The 19872-nt window shown below is 46.6% G+C and overlaps 1 protein-coding gene across 1 annotated transcript in view; it reads left to right on the forward strand.

The window, feature by feature from the left end:
* PLXNA3 (plexin A3) overlaps positions 1 to 19872 on the forward strand; it is a 147093-nt gene that overhangs the window by 111855 nt on the left and 15366 nt on the right. Inside the window, exons 9-17 of the mRNA XM_056540891.1 lie at positions 2276 to 2390; positions 7170 to 7370; positions 10526 to 10622; positions 10723 to 10919; positions 11589 to 11734; positions 15363 to 15483; positions 16821 to 16957; positions 17189 to 17359; positions 18987 to 19080. Coding sequence (XP_056396866.1) covers positions 2276 to 2390; positions 7170 to 7370; positions 10526 to 10622; positions 10723 to 10919; positions 11589 to 11734; positions 15363 to 15483; positions 16821 to 16957; positions 17189 to 17359; positions 18987 to 19080 — 1279 coding nt within the window. The remainder of the gene's footprint in view (positions 1 to 2275; positions 2391 to 7169; positions 7371 to 10525; positions 10623 to 10722; positions 10920 to 11588; positions 11735 to 15362; positions 15484 to 16820; positions 16958 to 17188; positions 17360 to 18986; positions 19081 to 19872) is intronic.

Raw genomic sequence — 19872 nt, forward strand, 5'->3', positions numbered from 1 at the left:
TGTACTAGTAATGTAACATCCTATAGACTATACCTGGCAGTGCCATCTACTGCTATATGTACTAGTAATGTAACATCCTATAGACTATACCTGGCAGTGCCATCTACTGCTATATGTACTAGTAATGTAACATCCTATAGACTATACCTGGCAGTGCCATCTACTGCTATATGTACTAGTAATGTCGCATCCTATTATTGGAGGTGAGGGCCTCTGGGCGGGGTTGTGGGGAAGGTTAGGTGATGTCAGCGGACTCAGGTCTAGCGCAGTGTATCAGACCCCCACCGCCTTACATATTTGGGGACCGTCTTGACTCTCACACAGATCGCCCCGCACCAAGCAGCAAAACTTAATTAGGAACAATCTGTGTGGAAAAACTATTTATTTTTTTGTTTTGTTTTTTCCCCCTCCTGAATTGGAAATGGCGCTAAACCATCTGAAGGTGCCGAAATAGACTCTAGCGAGTAGCGACTGTAGCGATTAGCATTTTGGGAAACATTGCAAGTGCCAATTCGATTCGGAGTGAGGGCAGTGAGCGAGCTGGGGGGGGGGGGGGGAGGGTTGTGAATGATATTTAGGAATAACTGTTCCATTTCAGTCACATTTTGCTATAGTTTTATCTCTTGACGTATTAAATGAAGCGGTCGTGGTAAATTTTTATGTCTTTGTGTGTACTGGGTGTCTAAGAGAGTGTTAAGTCTCCTGCTTACCTTATAAATGCTTAGGCTGCTGCTCTGTCCACCATGCTTTACACTGCAGCTCTGCACCACATGCTTTACACTGCAGCTCTGCACCACATGCTTTACACTGCACCTCTGCACCACATGCTTTACACTGCAGCTCTGCACCAAATGCTTTACACTGCACCTCTGCACCACATGCTTTACACTGCACCTCTGCACCACACGCTTTACACTGCACCTCTGCACCACATGCTTTACACTGCACCACATGCTTTACGCTGCACCTCTGCACCACATGCTTTACGCTGCACCTCTGCACCACATGCTTTACGCTGCACCTCTGCACCCCATGCGTTACGATGCACCTCTGCACCCCATGCGTTACGCTGCAGCTCTGCACACCATGCGTTACGCTGCAGCTCTGCACCCCATGCGTTATGCTGCAGCTCTGCAACACCATGCGTTATGCTGCAGCTCTGCAACCCCATGCGTTACGCTGCACCTCTGCACCCCCATGCGTTACGCTGCACCTCTGCACCCCCATGCGTTACGCTGCACCTCTGCACCCCCATGCGTTACGCCCCTCCCATAGGCTTGCATTGAGGGGCGGAGCGTGAAGTCACACGGGGGGCGCAGGCGTGAGGTCACACGCTGCCCGCCCTGTGGTCGTCCGTAACCAGACCCGTAGCGAACATGCTCCGGGGACTGATTACAAACGGGGTGCCGCGTGCAGGATCACGGGGGTCCCCAGCGGCGGGACTCCCGCGGTCAGGCATCTTATCCCCTATTGGATAGGGGATAAGATGTCTAAGCAACGGAGAACCCCTTTAAAGGGGTTATCCAGGAAAAAACTTTTTTTTTATATATACGTTTATTTTATATATACTGGCTCCAGATAGTTAAACAGATTTGTAAATTACTTCTATTAAAAAAAATCTTAATTCTTTTAGTACTTATGAGCAGCTGAAGTTGAGTTGTACTTTTCTGTCTAAGTGCTCTCTGATGACACGTGTCTCGGGAACTGTCCAAAGTAGAAGCAAATCCCCATAGCAAACCTCTTCTACTCCTGAGACAAGCAGAGGTGTCAGCAGAGAGCACTGTTGTCAGACAGAAAAGAACTCAACTTCAGCAGCTGATAATTATTGGAAGGGTTAAGATTAAGTTGTTCAGCAGCAATCCCCCATCTTGTGTCTCCCCAGCTTTTGCAAACAACAACTCCCAGCGTTCCCTGACAGCCGAAGGCTGTCAGGGCATGCTGGGAGTTGTAGTTTTGTAACAGCTAGAAAGCAACAGGTTAATATTGCTCTTATAATATTTAATCTATAAATTCTAATCTGGTTATTTAGACGTCCTGTGCCTTTGATAAGGTTTAGGCTGCAGCGAATTTGGATCCGCAACGTATGGCGCAATCCGTAATCGCCATGATGTTCTGCATTGCACCTAATGGAAGTGAATGCAGCAGGGTCTCGACTTGCAAGTTACCGCAACCTAAAAGTTGGCCAAAGTCACAGTTCGCAACGCCGTCGTAGTGTAGCCGTAGGCTTATATACCTGATTACCTGACTTATTAACGGATTATCATGTGTTTTGCAGGTGCCTGTCCTGTGTGAGCAGCCCGTACCCCTGTCACTGGTGTAAATACCGCCACATCTGTACGCACAACGCCGACGAGTGCTTCTTCCTGGAGGGACGAGTTAACAGCACCGAAGTACGTACCGCCATGTATATAGTCTTCTCCCGTGCTGCATTCCTCCATATCAACTTGATCCTAATGGATATAACATCCTGTGATTCTCAGATTCTTATTAGCGATAAAGACGCTCTTACTCCCCCCATCGTCCCCCGGTATAACCTTGTCAGCAAGTTCCAGTGCCAAGCGCTGGTGTGAGCGAGCGAGCGCGATATTCACACAGTGCAAAGTGTCAGGGGCGGAGGGGGGCGATGTGTCTAATCAGGAGCGCCTGACTCCCCGCTCCCTCACACCTCAGGAAGGGTGTCAATCGCTCCCGAACAATGCTATATACAGTGCGCACCGCGTATATATGGAGCCAACAAATCAGGATTGTGCCAACTTTCTCCCCAGTATGCTGGCGAATGTAGCGGGAGAAAGGAGGGGGGGTGTTAGGAAAAGAACGAAAATTAGGATTTAACCCTTATTGTCATAACCTGCGCTTGGTTTATAGAATATATTAGTCGTTTTTTTTAGTTGTATTCTGTTTAGGGAAAGCTGGGTGACTACCAGTATTAAAGGGTTACTCCGCTCCCCAGAACGCTGGGTGCGGGCTCCCGTGTTCACGTCCGCCCCCTCGTGATGTCACGCCCCCTCAATGAAAGTCTATGGGAAGGGGGCGCGACGGCCGTCACTCCCCCTCCCATAGACTTGCATTGAGGGAGCGTGATGTTGCAGGGCGTGACGTCACGAGGGGGCGGGCGTGAACACGGAAGCCCGCACCCAGCGTTCCGAACTCAATGTTCCGGACGCTGTGGAGCGGAGTAACCCTTTAAATTACAGCTTCCATAGGTATTGTCATCTGCATAGGAGGATTTCCTAGTTATAGTTCATTTAAGGAAAGGTGGGTGACAACCAATATTACATTACAGCTTCCAGGGGTAGTTACTTAGCTTTCCTAGGCTTCTGCATGGCAGGATTTTCTAGTTATATATCATTCAAGGAAAGGTGGGTGGCAACCAGTTTTACACTACAGCCTACACTGGTGCTGTCACCTAGCTTGTCACCTAGCTTTCCTAGACTCCTGCATGGCAGAAATCTCTAAATATATTCCATATAGAGAAAGGTGGGTAACAACTTGTATTACATTACAGCTCTCACTATTGTCACATAGCTTTCCTAGGCTCCTGCATGGCAGATCTCCCCAGGACTGCATCTGTTGCTCTTGTATTGCTGCGTAACCTCTATTCAGGAGTTTGGTAAAGCTGGGTAACAACCGGTATCACAATATAGGTATCATAGGTGTTCTCACTGAGATTTCCTGGACTACTGCATTGCAGGATTTACTAGCTAGATTCCACTTAGGGAAAGCTGAGTCACCAGTATTACATTACAGACCCCATGGGTGTTGTCACCTAACCAACTTTCCTGGGTTCCTGCATGACTGATCTGCCAAATCATACATCCATTGCGCTTTTATTGCTGCATAACTGCAATTCAGGGGTCTGGAAAAGCTAAGTAACAACCAGTATTACATTACAGCTCTTGCTAACGTTGCCACCTAGCTTTCCTAGGTTCCTACGTATCAGATCTGCCCAATCATACATCCATTGCTCTTTTATTACTGCGTAAATGATATTCAGGAGTCTAGGACAGCTGGGTGACAACCATTATTACATTACATCTCTCTCTCTATTGCTGTCCACCTAGCTTACCTGGATTCCTGCATGGCAGATTTGACCGGTATTGCATTCATTGTTGATATATTACCATATAACTGCTATTCAGGAGATGGGGAAAGCTGGGGGATACAACCCCAACATGATCGGTAATTGCAGCCTGATTTCCCAGTAGCAAATATAGCTGAACCAGTGATTAAAAAGGCTTCATACAAATAATTGTCATGGCCCGAACCTGAAACGTCTGATAACAGAGAACAATAGATCACACGGTAGGGTGCCCATTTAAAGCCGACGTGCGTGTACTAGAGCAGTGGTCTCCAGCCTGCGGACCTCCAGATGTTGCAAAACTACAACTCCCAGCATGCCCGGACAGCCGTTGGCTGTCCGGGCATGCTGGGAGTTGTAGTTTTGCAACATCTGGAGGTCCGCAGGTTGGAGACCACTGTACTAGAGGGTTAATGTGGGATGGTGCCCACAGATGCAGATGTGATCCATATTTGTGTACATCCCCATAGTGAGCGATGGATTTGCATATACACAGCCCTAGCCTAGATCTCACCCATGTAGATTGGCTCGGAGTAGCAGAAGAGAGGACGTGTTTCCATGGTAACAGGATCCTTCCTGAGCATCTAGCCGTAAGTAGGTAGGAGGCATGCGGCCCCTCATCATTCTCTGCCGCCTATCTCCTGGGGGCTTCAGTAAGGGGGGGGGGGGGGGGGGCGAGGAAGGAAGCGTCTGAAATCACTTACATGTATGAACGCCACAATGTAGCCAAAATATACGGTTATTACGTGCGAAAGGAGATCGCGGCGCTGATATGTCTAACGGCCGGCTTATATAACGTCCTAATCGGGAGGGGGGGGGGGTCCGGCTCATCCACTGCGCTGCGGGGGAACATGGCTGCTGACCGTACAAAGTCGTCGTAAATGGAGGTCAGGTACTGCTAAGAATATAAAGAGATCTCAGCGTGTCGGGGGTTAATGGAGCGTACGTAAAATGGAGAAATTAATGCGATGATTATACTGTTGTGCTGAAAGCACGCTCGGCTTATTCTGTATCCCGTATGTACTGTGCATGAATGGCCGCTGCTCTGCCTGTGCACCCCCGCGCCTCAGCCGATGGGACGGTGTACGGAATATTCTAATGTTTACTGACCTGTGCTTTCTCTAGCTGTTGTGAAACTAAAACTCCCATCGTGCCCTGTTAGTATTTGGTTGCAGAATTACAACTCCAATCATTCACTGACAGCCATAATAGAGCTTTTTACCACTGTTCCCCCAGTCTGTGGCTCTACAGCTGTTACAAACTATAACCCTCATCATGCATGCACAGTCATATTACTGCTCAAAGGCATTGTTCCCCAATCTGTGACTCTCCAGCTGTTGTAAAACTACAACTCCCACCATGCCCTAAAAGCTTTTGGATATGGCTCTCTATCTGTTGCAAAACTACAACTCCAATAATGCTCAGACAGTCTTTGGTTGTTGCTAAACTACAACCCCTATCAAGCATGCACAGCCATAATATCGCTAATAGGCATTGTTCCCCAATCTGTGGCTTTCCGGCTGTTGCAAAACTACATCCCCCATCATACATTCACAGCCAAATCATTGCTTAAAGGCACTGTTCCCCAATCTGATGGAATACTACAACCCCCATTATGCATGCACATCCATAAGGTTGCTCAATGGCACTGTTCCCCAATCTGTTGCAAAACTACAACCCCCATCATACATGCACAGCCAAATCATTGCTCAAAGGCACTGTTCCCCAATCTGTTGCAATACTACAACCCCCATCATGCATGCACATCCATAATAATGCTCAGTGGCACTGTTCCCCAATCTGTTGCAATACTACAACCCCCATCATGCATGCACATCCATAATATTGCTCAATGGCACTGTTCCCCCAATCTGTTGCAATACCACAACCCCCATCATGCATGCACATCCATAATATTGCTCAATGGCACTGTTCCCCAATCTGTTGCAATACCACAACCCCCATCATACATTCACAGCCAAATCATTGCTCAAAGGCACTGTTCCCCAATCTGTTGCAATACCACAACCCCCATCATGCATGCACATCCCTAATATTGCTCGATGACCCTGTTCCCCAATCTGTTCCAATACTACAACCCCCATCATGCATGAACATCCATAATATTGCTCAATGGCACTGTTCCCCAATCTGTTCCAATACTACAACCCCTATAATGCATGCACATCCATAATATTGCTCAATGGCACTGTTCCCCCAATCTGTGGCAATCCAGTTGTTGCAAAACTACAACCCCCATTATGGGGAGACATGGGCTTGGAAACGCTGACCTATGGTATTATACCTGATCTGGATCTTCGGAGCAGGTATGTAATGATGGGGGTGGGGATCCTTCCATTGAAGCTTCTTCCCTCCCCCACTCCTTGCCTTTACATTATATGAGGAGGGGGGGGGGGGGGGTTGTCTTCAATCAGGTTGGGAATGTCTCCTTTCATGAAATGCACTTTTTTCCTTTTTGAGATATCGATTGTAATTCCGCTCAATCTGAACCCTCCGTCGTGCCATAAATATGCCCTTCACGTTTATGTGATGCCGCGATAAGTGGCGACCATCTCAGATTTACACCGAAAACCTCTTTTCAACCCATAAAAACCTAAAAGCAGGGAGCGGCACTCTCAGGCTAATACGCTTTATAATTTCTGATTTATTCCAGTGACATCATATCTGTCCTCCCTGTGTCCTCCTCTGAGTCTACAGCCAGATCTGACCCTTATTTTTCAGGATATAGGGTCAGATTTTACTATAGGGGGAGGGGACAATGTTGCCTTTGACCCGTGGAGTGCACCTGGGTCACCTATCCATCTGGTGTCCTGCTGCTCTCCCCTTCCTCCTAACCTCTGCTACCTAATGTCAACCTCTAGCTGTTGCAAAACTACAACTCCCAGCATGCCCGGACAGCCAACGGCTGTCCGGGCATGCAGGGAGTTGTAGTTTTGCAACAGCTGGAGGTCCACAGTTTGGAGACCACTGTCCTAATGTCTTCATCTTGCCCAAGGCTAATACCAGGGAGCTGTAGATTGCATTAGGAGGCGGCATATCTCATGAACATTGTTCTCATCTATCTTTGCAGGGTTGTCCCGAGATCATCCCCACCGGCGAGATCCTGATACCGGTCGGCGTGGTGCAGCCCATCACCCTGAAAGCCAAGAACCTCCCGCAGCCGCAATCTGGCCAGAAGAACTATGAGTGCGTCTTCAACATCGAGGGCAAAGTTCAGCGCGTTCCGGCCGTCCGCTTCAACAGCAGCAGCGTGCAGTGCCAGAACACCTCGGTAAGTGCCCGCTGCGCATGCGCGGTATTTGTCCCTAACGCACGCATGGTATCTGCCCCTAACGCACGCGTCACTGCGTTACCGGTTGGTTTTTGCTATTCAGGACTCAAGGAAAGCCTGGTTGAAATCTAGGTGGGAACAGTTTTTTCCACTCTGCTTTCTCAGATTTAGACATTTCATGCTGACTAGGCCCTGTTCACACTACATCAATTCCGAACAGATTCTGCTCGTAGCAGAATCCCATTGATTTGGAACAGGATTCTGCTGCTAAGTTCACACGTCGGAAGTTCCGTAGCGGAAGCTTCCAACGAGAAATTTGAGTCCCGGGACGGCGCTTTAGTGAATGGGTGAACAGAAGGTGGGCAAGAAAGCACGGACCTCCAGCTGCTCCACTTGTATAGACGAAAGGTGCGTAAAACTTGACTTTTATTCCATTAGGTTAAAAACATTGGATATCCATAGACATGAGACACACAAAGAAAAAGCAACCGACGCGTTTCGAGCCAAATCTGGCTCTTAGTCGGGGCACGACCAAGAGCCAGATTCGTCTCGAAACGCGTCGGTTGCTTTTTCTTTGTGTGTCTCATGTCTATGGATATCCAATGTTTTTAACCTAATGGAATAAAAGTCAAGTTTTACGCACCTTTCGTCTATACAAGTGGAGCAGCTGGAGGTCCGTGCTTTCTTGCCCACCTTCTGTTCATAATCTGATTCCGGGACCCGGCCCGCTGTTTGCCTGCCCTGCTCTCCGCACCATATAGGACTTCTGTTCATCCAGTATCGCATTGTGGTGAGCTGAATTTGGTTTTTCCCCTTTTTTCTCTACTTTAGTGAATGAGACGTCGCCAATTTCCGGAGGAAGCTGCGGCAAGCGATTCTGCTTGGAATAACCTCTTATTTTTTGTTGAAACAATCCATGGGGGTTTAACATTAGCGCAGATTTTATTGCGAGCGAGACCTGCTGCGCAATTGTGTGGTTTTTGCCCAGTTATGTTGCGTACGTCATTTTGTAAATTTGTGCAAATGACGGGAACCCACTGGATAATGCAACAAGGGGTGAAAAGCTCACATGCATTCCTAAATATTCCAAAATATTATTTTTTATTTTATTTTTTTATTAATCACGCTCCCTTGAATTGCAGGACGCCTGAGGAAGCCGACACATAAACAGGGCGCAAAATTAGATAATTACTCCGTAGGCTAAATAAAACACACACTGTGCACGCAATTTTGGGGATATCTGTAGCTCGGACTGTTGCTTTTTCCCAGCGCTAATGCCCTTATTATTGGGCGACACCCCAGGAAGCCTTGTATGCAATGCCTTGTTGCATAGGTCTCCATACCATGGTCCTCAAGCCGTTGCAAAACTACAACTCCCAGCATGCTAAGAGTTGTAGTTTTGCAACGGCTGGAAGGTCACCGTTTGGAAACACTACCCTTTTTTTTGAGTGTCCATTATGCAGTGTGTGAGGGGTTAATCCCGCAATCCCCGTCTTGGATGGCAGATGGGGTGTGGTTATATTTTTGAATGAGGAAGGAGAAATGCTGGAGGTTGCTAAGGGGACAGAGCTCTTCTGTTACTATAGAAACAGGAGGGGACCATAAGAGCCTTTCATCCCTCGTCCTGCGTCCTCCTTTGTTCCGCCGTGACCCCCCCCAGCACCTTCGCACCATACATTATCATGTGCACGGGTTCAGCACGGGTGGTATTGATCCGCACAACCATATGGGAATTCGCCATTTCCCATCCACATGTTTACAGGTCCCTTTCCTAAGTCTCAGAATATTTTCAATGACATGAGGCGACATCCTGGAAATCTTAATTGTATTTTTATTACTTTTGTTTAGCAAATTGCCTAAAGCAGTGTTCCCTAACCACTGTGTGTGTGTCTTCAGTTGTTGCAACAGCTGGAGGCACACTTGCTGAGAAACACTGCCGCTGTTGCAAAACTACAACTCCCATCATGATTGAGAACAGGTTGGGAACACTGCCCTAGGGAGCATCATCTACCTACTCACATACATATTTGCGTGACTTTTGTTTGGAAAATTGCGCCATACCCCCTATAGCTGCATTGTCCATCCATCCTTCCACTGTTGTAAAACTACAACTCCCATCGGGATGCGGAACAGGTTGGAAAGACTTTGGCGAGGTGGGAAGTTTGGAAAGAGCATTGCCTAAAGCAGTGCTTCTTCAGTTGTTGCAGAACTACAACTCCCAGCATGGCCGGACATTTGGCTATATATAGGCAGCTGGGAGTTGTAGTTTTGCAACACTGGTTGGGAAACAGTCGCTGTTGCAAAACTACAACTCTCATCATGATGGGGAACAGGTTGGGAACACTGCCCTAGGGATTATCATCTGGCTATTCACATAAATATTTGCATGTCTTTTAGGCTATTCGGCAAGTGTGTCCGGGCATGCTGGGAGTTGTGGTTTTTCAACAGCTGGAGGCACCCAGCACCGAAGCCAAGCAGCCCCGACAGGAACATGATACATGAAGCACCCACATATAGAGGGAGAGAGAGGTGCAGTTGCCCATGGCAACCAATCAAATCGCTTCTTTCGTTTTTCAGAGGCCTTCTTAAAAATGAAAGCTGCTTTCTGATTGGTTGTAATGGGCAACTGCAACACTCTTCCTCTACACAGGTTTTGTTAAATCTTTCCCCATAGAACAGTGGTCTTCAACCTGTGGACCTCCAGATGTTGCAAAACTACAACTCCCAGCATGCCCGGACAGCCGTTGGCTGTCTGGGCATGCTGGGAGTTGTAGTTTTGCAACATCTGGAGGTCCGCAGATTGAAGACAACTGCCATAGACCATATAAAAGACATTGGGGGAGATTTATCAAAACCTGTGCAGAGGAGAAGTTGACCAGTTGCCCATAGCAACCAATCAGATCGCTCTTTTCATTTTTAAAGAGGCCGATGATAAATAAAAGCGATCTGATTGGTTGCTATGGGCAACCGGTCAACTTCTCCTCTGCACAGGTTTTTATAAATCTCCCCCATTGATCCCTTCTATGGTGCTAACCCTGCCTTACAGGGGCCCTGGGTTCGAGTCCAGTGGGGGCCACATTTGTACAGATTTTGTATGATCTCGTGTGTCTTTTCCCCGATCCCTTGAATTCCTAACTCCAAATTCTCTTCTGCAGTATACGTATGAAGGGAACGAATTCGGGGACCTGTCCATTGACTTCTCCATCGTGTGGGACGGACATTTCTACATCGATAAACCTGCTTCGTTCAAAGGTAAATAAAATATCTGCCGTTCCCTCTATGCTGTATGGTCAGCGCTCATATATTGTGATTCCTAAAAATTCTGTCCCCCCCCCCCCCCTGTTCCCCACAGCTCTGCTATACAAGTGTCCAGCCCAGCGGGATAGCTGCGGCCTTTGTCTCAAGGCAGATCCGCGCTTTGAGTGCGGCTGGTGCGTCACGGAAGGAAAGTGCCTCCTGCGACAGTATTGCCCCAACCCCAAAGCCAACTGGATGCATCTTGGAGCCAGAACTCAAAGGACTCGCTGTACCAACCCACAAATCTATGACGTAAGGCACCCGGTGCAGAACTACCACTCCCATTGTACCCTGACAGCCTAAAACAGTGTTCCCTAACTAGTGTGTCTTCAGTAGTTGCAAAACTACAACTCCCAGCATGCCCGGACAGCCAAAGGCTGTCCGGGCATGCTAAGAGTTGTAGTTTTGCAACAGCTGGAGGCACACTGGTTGGGAAACGCTGGCTCTGTTGCAAAACTACAACTCCCATCATGATAGAGGACAGGTTGGGAACACTCACTGCCCTAGGGAACGTCATCCATCTACTCGCATACATATTTGCATGACTTTCAGGCTCTTTGGCGAGCCTTTGACTGTCCGGTTATGCTGGGAGTTGTAGTTTGGAGGCACACAGGTCCCCAAAACTACAAATCTCATTGTGCCCTGACAGCCATAGGGCAATGTTCTCCAGCTGTTAGGGCACAATGGGATCTGTAGGTTTCTTGATATAATGTATATGGCCAGCTGAAGTCGCATGCAATCCCCACATTGGTGGTGAAAAATTCCAGAATTTTATTGGGTCATTGTGTGAGGGGATCTGTATTTTTGGATCAGAGACCCCCCCCCCCCCCCCCCAATAAGGTTTTAACAGTCGCTTGCTTTTTCTGCTTATATACTATTCTTCTTGTCAATGAAATGGTCATGTCTTCTGTTCTTGTGCAGATCCATCCAGTGACCGGTCCCAGAGAAGGAGGGACAAGAGTGACCATTACTGGGGCCAACCTCGGCTTATCCTCCAGAGAGGTGTGGGTGCAAGTAGCAGGGGTCCAGTGTTCGTCCGTGCCCTCGCAGTACATCAGCGCCGAAAGGTAAGTCATGCTGTCCTTTAGAACAGTTGTCTGGTCTCCAAACTGTGGCCCTCCAGATGTTGCAGAACTACAACTCCCAGCATGCCGTGAGTTGTAGTTCTAAAACAGCTGGAGGCATACTGGTTGGGAAACACTGGCGCTTTTGCAAAACTACAACTCCCAGCATACCCGAACAGCCACTGGCAATCGCTTACAAACAAGAACATGGAAGTGAAAGCAATTTGCCATGTATCACAGTGTTTCCCAACATACACTCCTGTTTTGCAACAGCTGGAGGCACCGTTTTTGGTAAACACTGAACTAGGCTTTTGCTAGTATTTCAGAACCAGTGTGCCTGCAGCTGTTGCTGAAAACCTCCAACCCCTTAGTCAATGAATGCTTAGGACTGACCTACTCCACCCCTACTCCTAGGATAGTAAGTGCAAAATACAGATTTCTAGTCCGTTTAGCACAAGGCTCCAAAGTGAGCACTGTCCGGGCCCTCTGGGAGTTGTAGTTTTGCAACAGCTGGAGGACATTTCGGAGACCTCTGCTTTAGAACATATAAGGGGGAGATTTATCAAAACCTGTCCAGAGGAAAATTTGCTGAGTTGCCCATAGCAACCAATCAGATCGCTTCTTTCATTTTGCAGAGGCCTTTTCAAAAATGAAAGCAGCGATCTGATTGGTTGCTATGGACAACTCGGTAACTTTTCCTCTGGACGGGTTTTGATAAATCTCCCCCATAGTGTGCACTAGTTTCCTAGAGAAGTGTACAGAATGATCCCCCCCCCCCCCTCTTCAGTGCTAGTGCATATGTAACAATAATAGTCTGCATCCTCCCTATTGCTCTATATGCAAGCATCACCCCCTTTAGAATATGGATATAAGCAGGGAACCTGGATCCCCCTTTTTTTCCGCCACATTTCTGCAGTTCCAGTCTCTTATTAACCTCAATCCAGAATAATTTACAGACTGTAAACTTCTGCGTCCTCATATAAATTGTCTGGATTGTATCCCATTCCCCCAGATTTTTCACAGTCACTTCCAAAACTGAATTGTAAACCTAGTCATGGCCGTAAAGGTTGGCACCCCTGAAATTTCTCACAGAAAAGGATTGCAGTAACATATGTTTTGCTATACACATGTTTATTCCCTTTGTGTGTTTTGGAACTAAACCAAAACCAAACCAAACTGGAGTTAAATAGTTCACACTGACACTGATGCTCCCTGAGCCTGCAGGACAGCTTGAATATCTTTGGAACTTGTTTGGGGCTGCTTATCCACCATCCGGACTATCCTGCGTTGACACCTTTCATCAATTATTTTGAGATTGTTAATATTTTTCCACAATTTTGGTTCTCAAGTCCTCAGACAGTTCTCTTCTCCTCTTTCTGTTGTCCATGCTTAGTGTGGCACACACAGACACACAATGCAAAGACTAAGTGAACTCCTCTCCTTTTTATCTGCTTTCAGGTGTGATTTTTATATTGCCCACACCTGTTACTTGCCCCAGGTAGGTATAAAGGAGCATCACATGCTTGAAACAATTTTATTTTTCCACAATTTTGAAAGGGTGCCAATAATTTTGTTCAGACCATTTTTGGAGTTTGTTGACATTATGTCCAATTTGCTTTTTTTCCTCCCTTTTTTGGTTTAGTTCCAATACACACAAAGGGAATAAACATGTGTATAGCAAAACATGTGTTACTGCAATCCTTTCCTGTGAGGAATACTTCATTTTCTAGAAAAAATTCAGGGGTTCCAACATTTACGGCCATGACTGTATGTGAGTAATACCGTTCACCCAGTGAGACGTCGCAGTAATAGAGGTCTGGATGGAGTCTCTCCCGGTTTTAATAGAAATTGAAAAAAAAAGACATAGATGTGGCTGCTCCTTGGTTGACCTTCATATCGCCATCGCCTGTATGCCGCCAGCACCTGATGATTTGACACCAGGGTCTTCTCTAATCCATTCGCCTCTCCCTCCTTCTCCCCCCCCCCGGAGGAGGAGGACAGCCGGGTGTTTAATGAACGCCGCGAACGATCTCGCTCTCCCAAACTCAGTAAGAAGCAATTAAGACGTAATGCTCTCGCCATGAATCACTCGCCGGCGCTCTCCACCCTCGGCTGCGCCAGGAAGTTCCAGCACAAATTGCGACTGGATGAATGGTTACAGAATGATTGATGGCCAATATCCCGGTCGCTTTCCTAATTAAATTGCCATCCAGCGTGGCTGTGTACACCTGGTGTGACTCCCCTACATTACTTATCGGGAAGGCTCCCCACGTGCCTCCGCCGTTCTCTCATCGTCCCTTTGCATTCAACACTTATTGAGTAACACTACCCAGACCAGACAATCTAATGAGCCGCTTCCCTTTCCTTTGTTGCGCGGCGCTCATTTCCTCAAGTGACGTTTCCCCTCCATGTCAGTAACCAGAATTATCTATAGCATGTAGTATAATGGGTTTAGCCATAACATAAAGCAGTGTTTTCCAAGCATTGTGCCTCCAGCTGTTGCAAAACCATTATTCCCAGCATACCTGGACAGCCAAAGGCTAACTAGGCCATGTCCAGAGGAATAACACGTCTAGTTCTTCCATGCAGTCAGGCCTGTTGGATTTTTTTCTTCTCCTGAATGCTACCCTTTCTCGTACCTCTGTTGCGGGACACAATGGGCAGGATAACTTGACTAGAACAACTTTAGAGATGTAGGCAAGCTCCCTCATATGGTAAGACAGCTGCAGATCATGACTAGAAATTTGGCTTTTGTGCTTCCTATCCTGGGAATAAGGGTGGAGTAAGACAGTCCTTAGCATTCATTGGCTATGGGGTTGGAGTTTTGTAAAAGCTGGAGGCACACTGGTTGGCAAATACTAGCCGAGGCCAGTATTTTTCAACCAGGGTGCTTCCAGCTGTTGCAAAACTACAACTCCCAGCATGCCCAGACAGCCAACGACTGTCTGGGCGTGCTGGGAGTTGTAGTTTTTCAACAGCAGGAGCCACAATGTTTGGAAAACACTGCATTTAAGAGTGAGGTGCGGCTTCACTTTGTTTCTCCAGAACATCCCACATCTGAGCAATCGGATTTAGATCTGTGCAATCTAGAGGGGGTCTTGGTCTATACCAGCTGTTGAAAACTACAACTCTGGCTGTCCATACCTGCTGGGAGTAGCAGTTTGGCAACAGCAGGAGACACCCTGGTTGGAAAACACTGGTCTTTACAGTATATAGATAGGTGGCTGGTGTCACAGTAACATCCACATGATTCCAGGACCCAAGGTCTCCAGTAGAACATTGCCCATCACACTGCCCCCCGCCATATTGTCTTCTTCCAGTGTATCCTGGTGCCATCTCTTACCCAAACCCCCCCCCCTTCCGCCATCCATTTAATGGAGAACATCAGACCAGGCGCCTTCTTCCATTGCTTCATGCTCCAGTTCTGATGCTCACACGGCCATTGTAGGCACTTTCGGGCTCAGTCCGTCTCCTATCCTGTGTGTTACACCTGTACCTGCGCTTCTCCAGCATCTTGCTCACAATGTGATGATCTATGTGTTTACAGAGTCTAATAGAGAATATTGGGTATCATGGCACCTATTGTTACCAGATCTACAGTCATTTTTTGTTTTTTTTTTGTCTTTAACAGGATAGTGTGTGAGATGGAGGAGTCGCTTGTTCCTCAACCTGCCCCTGGTGTCGTTGAGTTGTGCATCGGAGACTGCAGCTCTGAGTACAGGACCCAGTCCAATAAGCAGTACACCTTCGTGGTAAGATCAGTCTCTCTCATTTCACACATGATTTATCGCTCTACAGCAGTGTTTCCAGCTGTTGCAAAACTACAACTCCCAGCATGCCCGGACAGCCTTTGGCTGTCCGGGCATGCTGGAAGTTGTAGTTTTGCAACAGCTGGAGACACCCTGGATGGAAAATACTGCTTAGACTTATGCAAGTATTTCCTAACCAGTGTGCCTCCAGCTGTTGTAAATCTCCAACTCCTAATGAACAGTAAGGACTGTCTTTCTCCACCCCCTATTCCCAGGATAGGGAGTGCAACATCTAGATTTCTAGTCTGGTGAGCACATGCTCTGCAGCTCTTTTACCATGTGACGGAGTTTGCATATCTACCGCTATTCTAGTGGAGTTATTCTGCCTCGCTACAGAGGTACAAGAAAGGGTAGCATTCAGGAGAGAAAAAGCCACAGGGCCTGATTGCAACTAGGTAGGTGCATTATTCCTTCACACCTGGAATAGAAAGCCTTTGGCTGTCCGGACATGCGGGGAGTTTGTAGTTATGCAACAGCTGGAGGCACACTGTTTGGAAAACACTGCTTTACAGAGTAGGTTCATCTTTGCTGCCCTTAAAGGGGTTATCCACCATAAGGTGATTTTAGTATCTACCTGCCAGACAGTAATGGACATGCTTAGTAAGGCTCTGCGCTTGTCTTGGGGCTAAATGGCTATGTTGTGAGATTACCAAAACACTGTGTCTAGCTTTTGGTGAAGTGGTATTTCCTGTTTGACTTTTCTTTTTTTGACTACAAATCCCACAATTCCATTTTCCTCCCTCCCACACATCAGCCACCCCACCCTTTGAAACATAAATGAGCTACAGACCTGTGGTTTTCAATAAGGGTGCCTACAGCTGTTGCATTAGTTGCAGATTGATCCCTCCACCCATTGAAGCAGACAGGCTCCCTGTCATCAGCTGACTAGTGATGTCAGGTCTCGGCCGCATTGCAAGCTGGGAAAAATTTGAGACAACAGTCATTTTATATGCTGTTAAAAATAAATATTGGTGTGAAAATCGCAGAAGAATTGTGAGAAAACTGTCACACACAGGTACAGACACTATATTATGAACTACACTAACTTTACAGCCCCTGTAGCATAGTCAAATAAAAAAAAAATCCTGGAATACCCCTTTAAGGTGGTCCCAAATTTCCACCCGAAATCCACGAATTGCGTTTATAGCAGCTGTACACATTCCTTGCAGCCATGCATAGCAAAATGGCACAGTGATCTTTCACAGCTGTATTGTGATTTTGGCCGCCATGTCTTATATTTTTGCAAAACTGAAAACAAAATATTTGATATCTTTTCTTAGACTCCAACTTTTCATGGTGTGAACCCTAAGCGTGGCCCGGCCTCAGGGGGCACCCAACTCACTATCAGTGGTAAACACCTGGACGCCGGAAGCTCTGTATCTGTTCTTATCAGAGACTCCGAGTGCCGATTTGTCAAGTAGGTCATTTGTGATTTATTTATTTATGTATTTTTTATTTATTTTTCTAAAGCAAAACCTTTAATCCAGCATCAGGGGATCTATTATTTACCGGAGTATTAGGCAGTCTAAATAATTATACAGTAATAGAAAGTATATAAAAATGCACATGTAATGCCAGATTAAAGGAGTTTGGCGTCTTTTTTTTATGGTACTTTCCTAGCGCACTTAACATCTGCTCTGTTTAACAGGAGGAATTCGCATGAAATTGTTTGCATCTCCCCAGCCTCATCTCAGGGCCCCAGCCCGGCGGCCATCACTCTGAGGATAGATAAGGCCAGCATATGGAGCCAGGAGGTGATATACACATACACTGAGGATCCCACCATCACTCGTCTGGAACCGGCATGGAGTATTTTTAAGTAAGTTTTGTGATCACCTGGTAAAGCCGGTGCCCACTGCTGCCCACCTTGTCACATAGTTTCTCCACAAGTGACGCCAGCCATATGCATTGAATGTTGTACGCTCCCATGCTTAGGTCCCGTTCACACTGCGCAATTTTGCTTAGAAATTTTGCTGCAGGAATTTAACATTGGGTCAGTGGATTATCTGTTGACCTGTTCACTCTTTTAGTGAAATTCTGTGCCGACTGCATTGCCATCAGTGGGGACGACCTAGCTCTGCACTTTCACACTTCGGAATTTCCAAGCGGAATCTCGTTAAGAAATTCTGCTGCTTGAATTTAACATTGGTTTAAGTGGATATTCCCTTGACCTGTTCACACACGTTCACTCTTTTGACAGAATTCTGTGCCGACTGCATTGCTGTCAGTAAGGACGGCGTAGCTCAGTGCTCCAACATTTAAGTTCCATTCACACTACAGAATTTCCGAATGGAATCAGCCTAGGGCTGTGATCGCATGGCAGACTTCCCCTTTTTTCGCATTTTTGTTGCTTTCAAACCGAATTTCCGTGATTTTGTAACCCAGATTCCGCTCAAATTCCGAGTGCCATTAACCTCAATGAGGCTCTGAATGGAATTCTGCAAAATTTAAAGATAAGTCTTATAATTTTGCGAAATCCGGAATCCACTGTGTGAATGGAACAGTATAATCCCCATTGGTAATAATGTGCACTAAAATATACAGAATTTCCAAGTGGAATTCAGCTCGGAAATTCCTCCCAGTGAACATAGCCTAAGAAATTCCGCTGCATGAATTTAACATTTGTCAATTCACCTATTCACACATATTCACTCTTTTGGCGGAATTCTGCACCAATCGCATTGCCGTCATTGGAGATGGCGTATCACCGTGTTGTCACAGCATCGATTTGATATTGGGGGCGGCTGTTGCATACAGAACACTTTCCTCCCTGCTGGCTTGGGAGCTGCCACAGCCCAGACCACCGCTTTCTCTTTTTTTTTTTTTTTTTTTTGCGCCTTTTACAATAGCGCCACCCACAGGACAGGGAGAGCACTGAACCACAGGTAAGAGGTAAAAACAAGCCCAAAAGAACCACACAGATCTGGAACTGGCCCTGACAGCCACCATTGTTCCCATCTGTAATTGTCCTCTACAGGGATCCATTGTCTGGCATGCAACAAGCGCGCACACATACCAATCCCTATAGCGCAGCAGCCATGAAACCGCAATGCGCATACTCCATGTCTGTACTCAGTCCTTGTCCAATTTTACTGACATTTTAGCAAATGTCATTAAAAGATTCAAATAATACTTAAGAAAATAATTAATAAATAAATAAGATTAACAAAAAATGTGCTGCAAAGACCCTTTATTTCTTATCTCAGCTCATCCCCCTCCATCTTGAGTCAGTAAAAATAGATACAGGTTTATATGTCAGTAAATTGTAAAGAGACTATCAGTGTAATCCCTTATCAGACATGGCTCCTTGCTATCTCTCTATGCATGTTACCGCATCATATCTGCTATCTCTGGTGTCATGGTGGCTCCATTTTTATCTACATTGCGCACCACTTCCTTTATCTGATTTAAAGGTTCCTATCTCTATTCTTGTCTTCCCTAAACAGTGGCAGCACCGCCATCACCGTCACCGGGACGCATTTGCTGACCATCCAAGAGCCCAAAGTTCGTGCCAAGTATTCCGGCGTTGAGACAATCAATGTGAGTACCGGCCATCCTAACCCGGGTGGCTCTAGCTGTTGCAAAAAGCTACACGGGCATGCTGGGAATTGTAGTTTTGCAACATCTAGAGGCACCCTGGTTAGGAAGCAGTTTACTATTGCGGTGTATACCAACCAGGGTGCCTCCAGCTGTTGCTAAACTACAACTCCCAGCATGCCCGGACAGCCGTTGGCTGTCCGGGCATGCTAGGAGTTGTAGTTTTGCAACAGCTGGAGACATCCTGTTTGGGAAACATTGCCTTACATCTCCCATAGGTGTTGTGACCCAGCTTTCCTATATAGCAGGTTTCCCTAGTTATATTTCAAGAAAAACTGGGTGGCAATCTGTATTCCATTACAGTTCTCACTATTGCTGTAACCTAGCTTTCATAAGCTCCTGCATGGCAGATCTTGCCCAATATTGCATCCATTAGTCTTATATTACTATTTAAAGGGGTACTCCAGTGAAAAACAAAAACATTAAAATCAACTGGTGCCAGAAAGTTAAACAGATTTGTAAATTACTTTCTATTTAAAAATCGTAATCCTTCCAGTACTTTTCAGCTGCTGTATGCTCCAGAGGAAGTCGTGTAGTTTTTTTTCCAGTCTGAACACAGTGCTCTCTGCTGACACCTCTGTCCGTATAAGAAACTGTCCAGAGCAGGAGAGGTTTGCTATGGGGATTTGCTCCAACTCTGGACAGTTCCCGTCATGGACAGAGGTGTCAGCAGAGAGCACTGTGGTCAGACAGAAAATAAACTCAAAAAGAAAAGAACTTCCTCTGTAGTATACA

Source organism: Hyla sarda, chromosome 9 (genome assembly GCF_029499605.1).
Source record: "Hyla sarda isolate aHylSar1 chromosome 9, aHylSar1.hap1, whole genome shotgun sequence".
NCBI lineage: Eukaryota > Metazoa > Chordata > Amphibia > Anura > Hylidae > Hyla > Hyla sarda.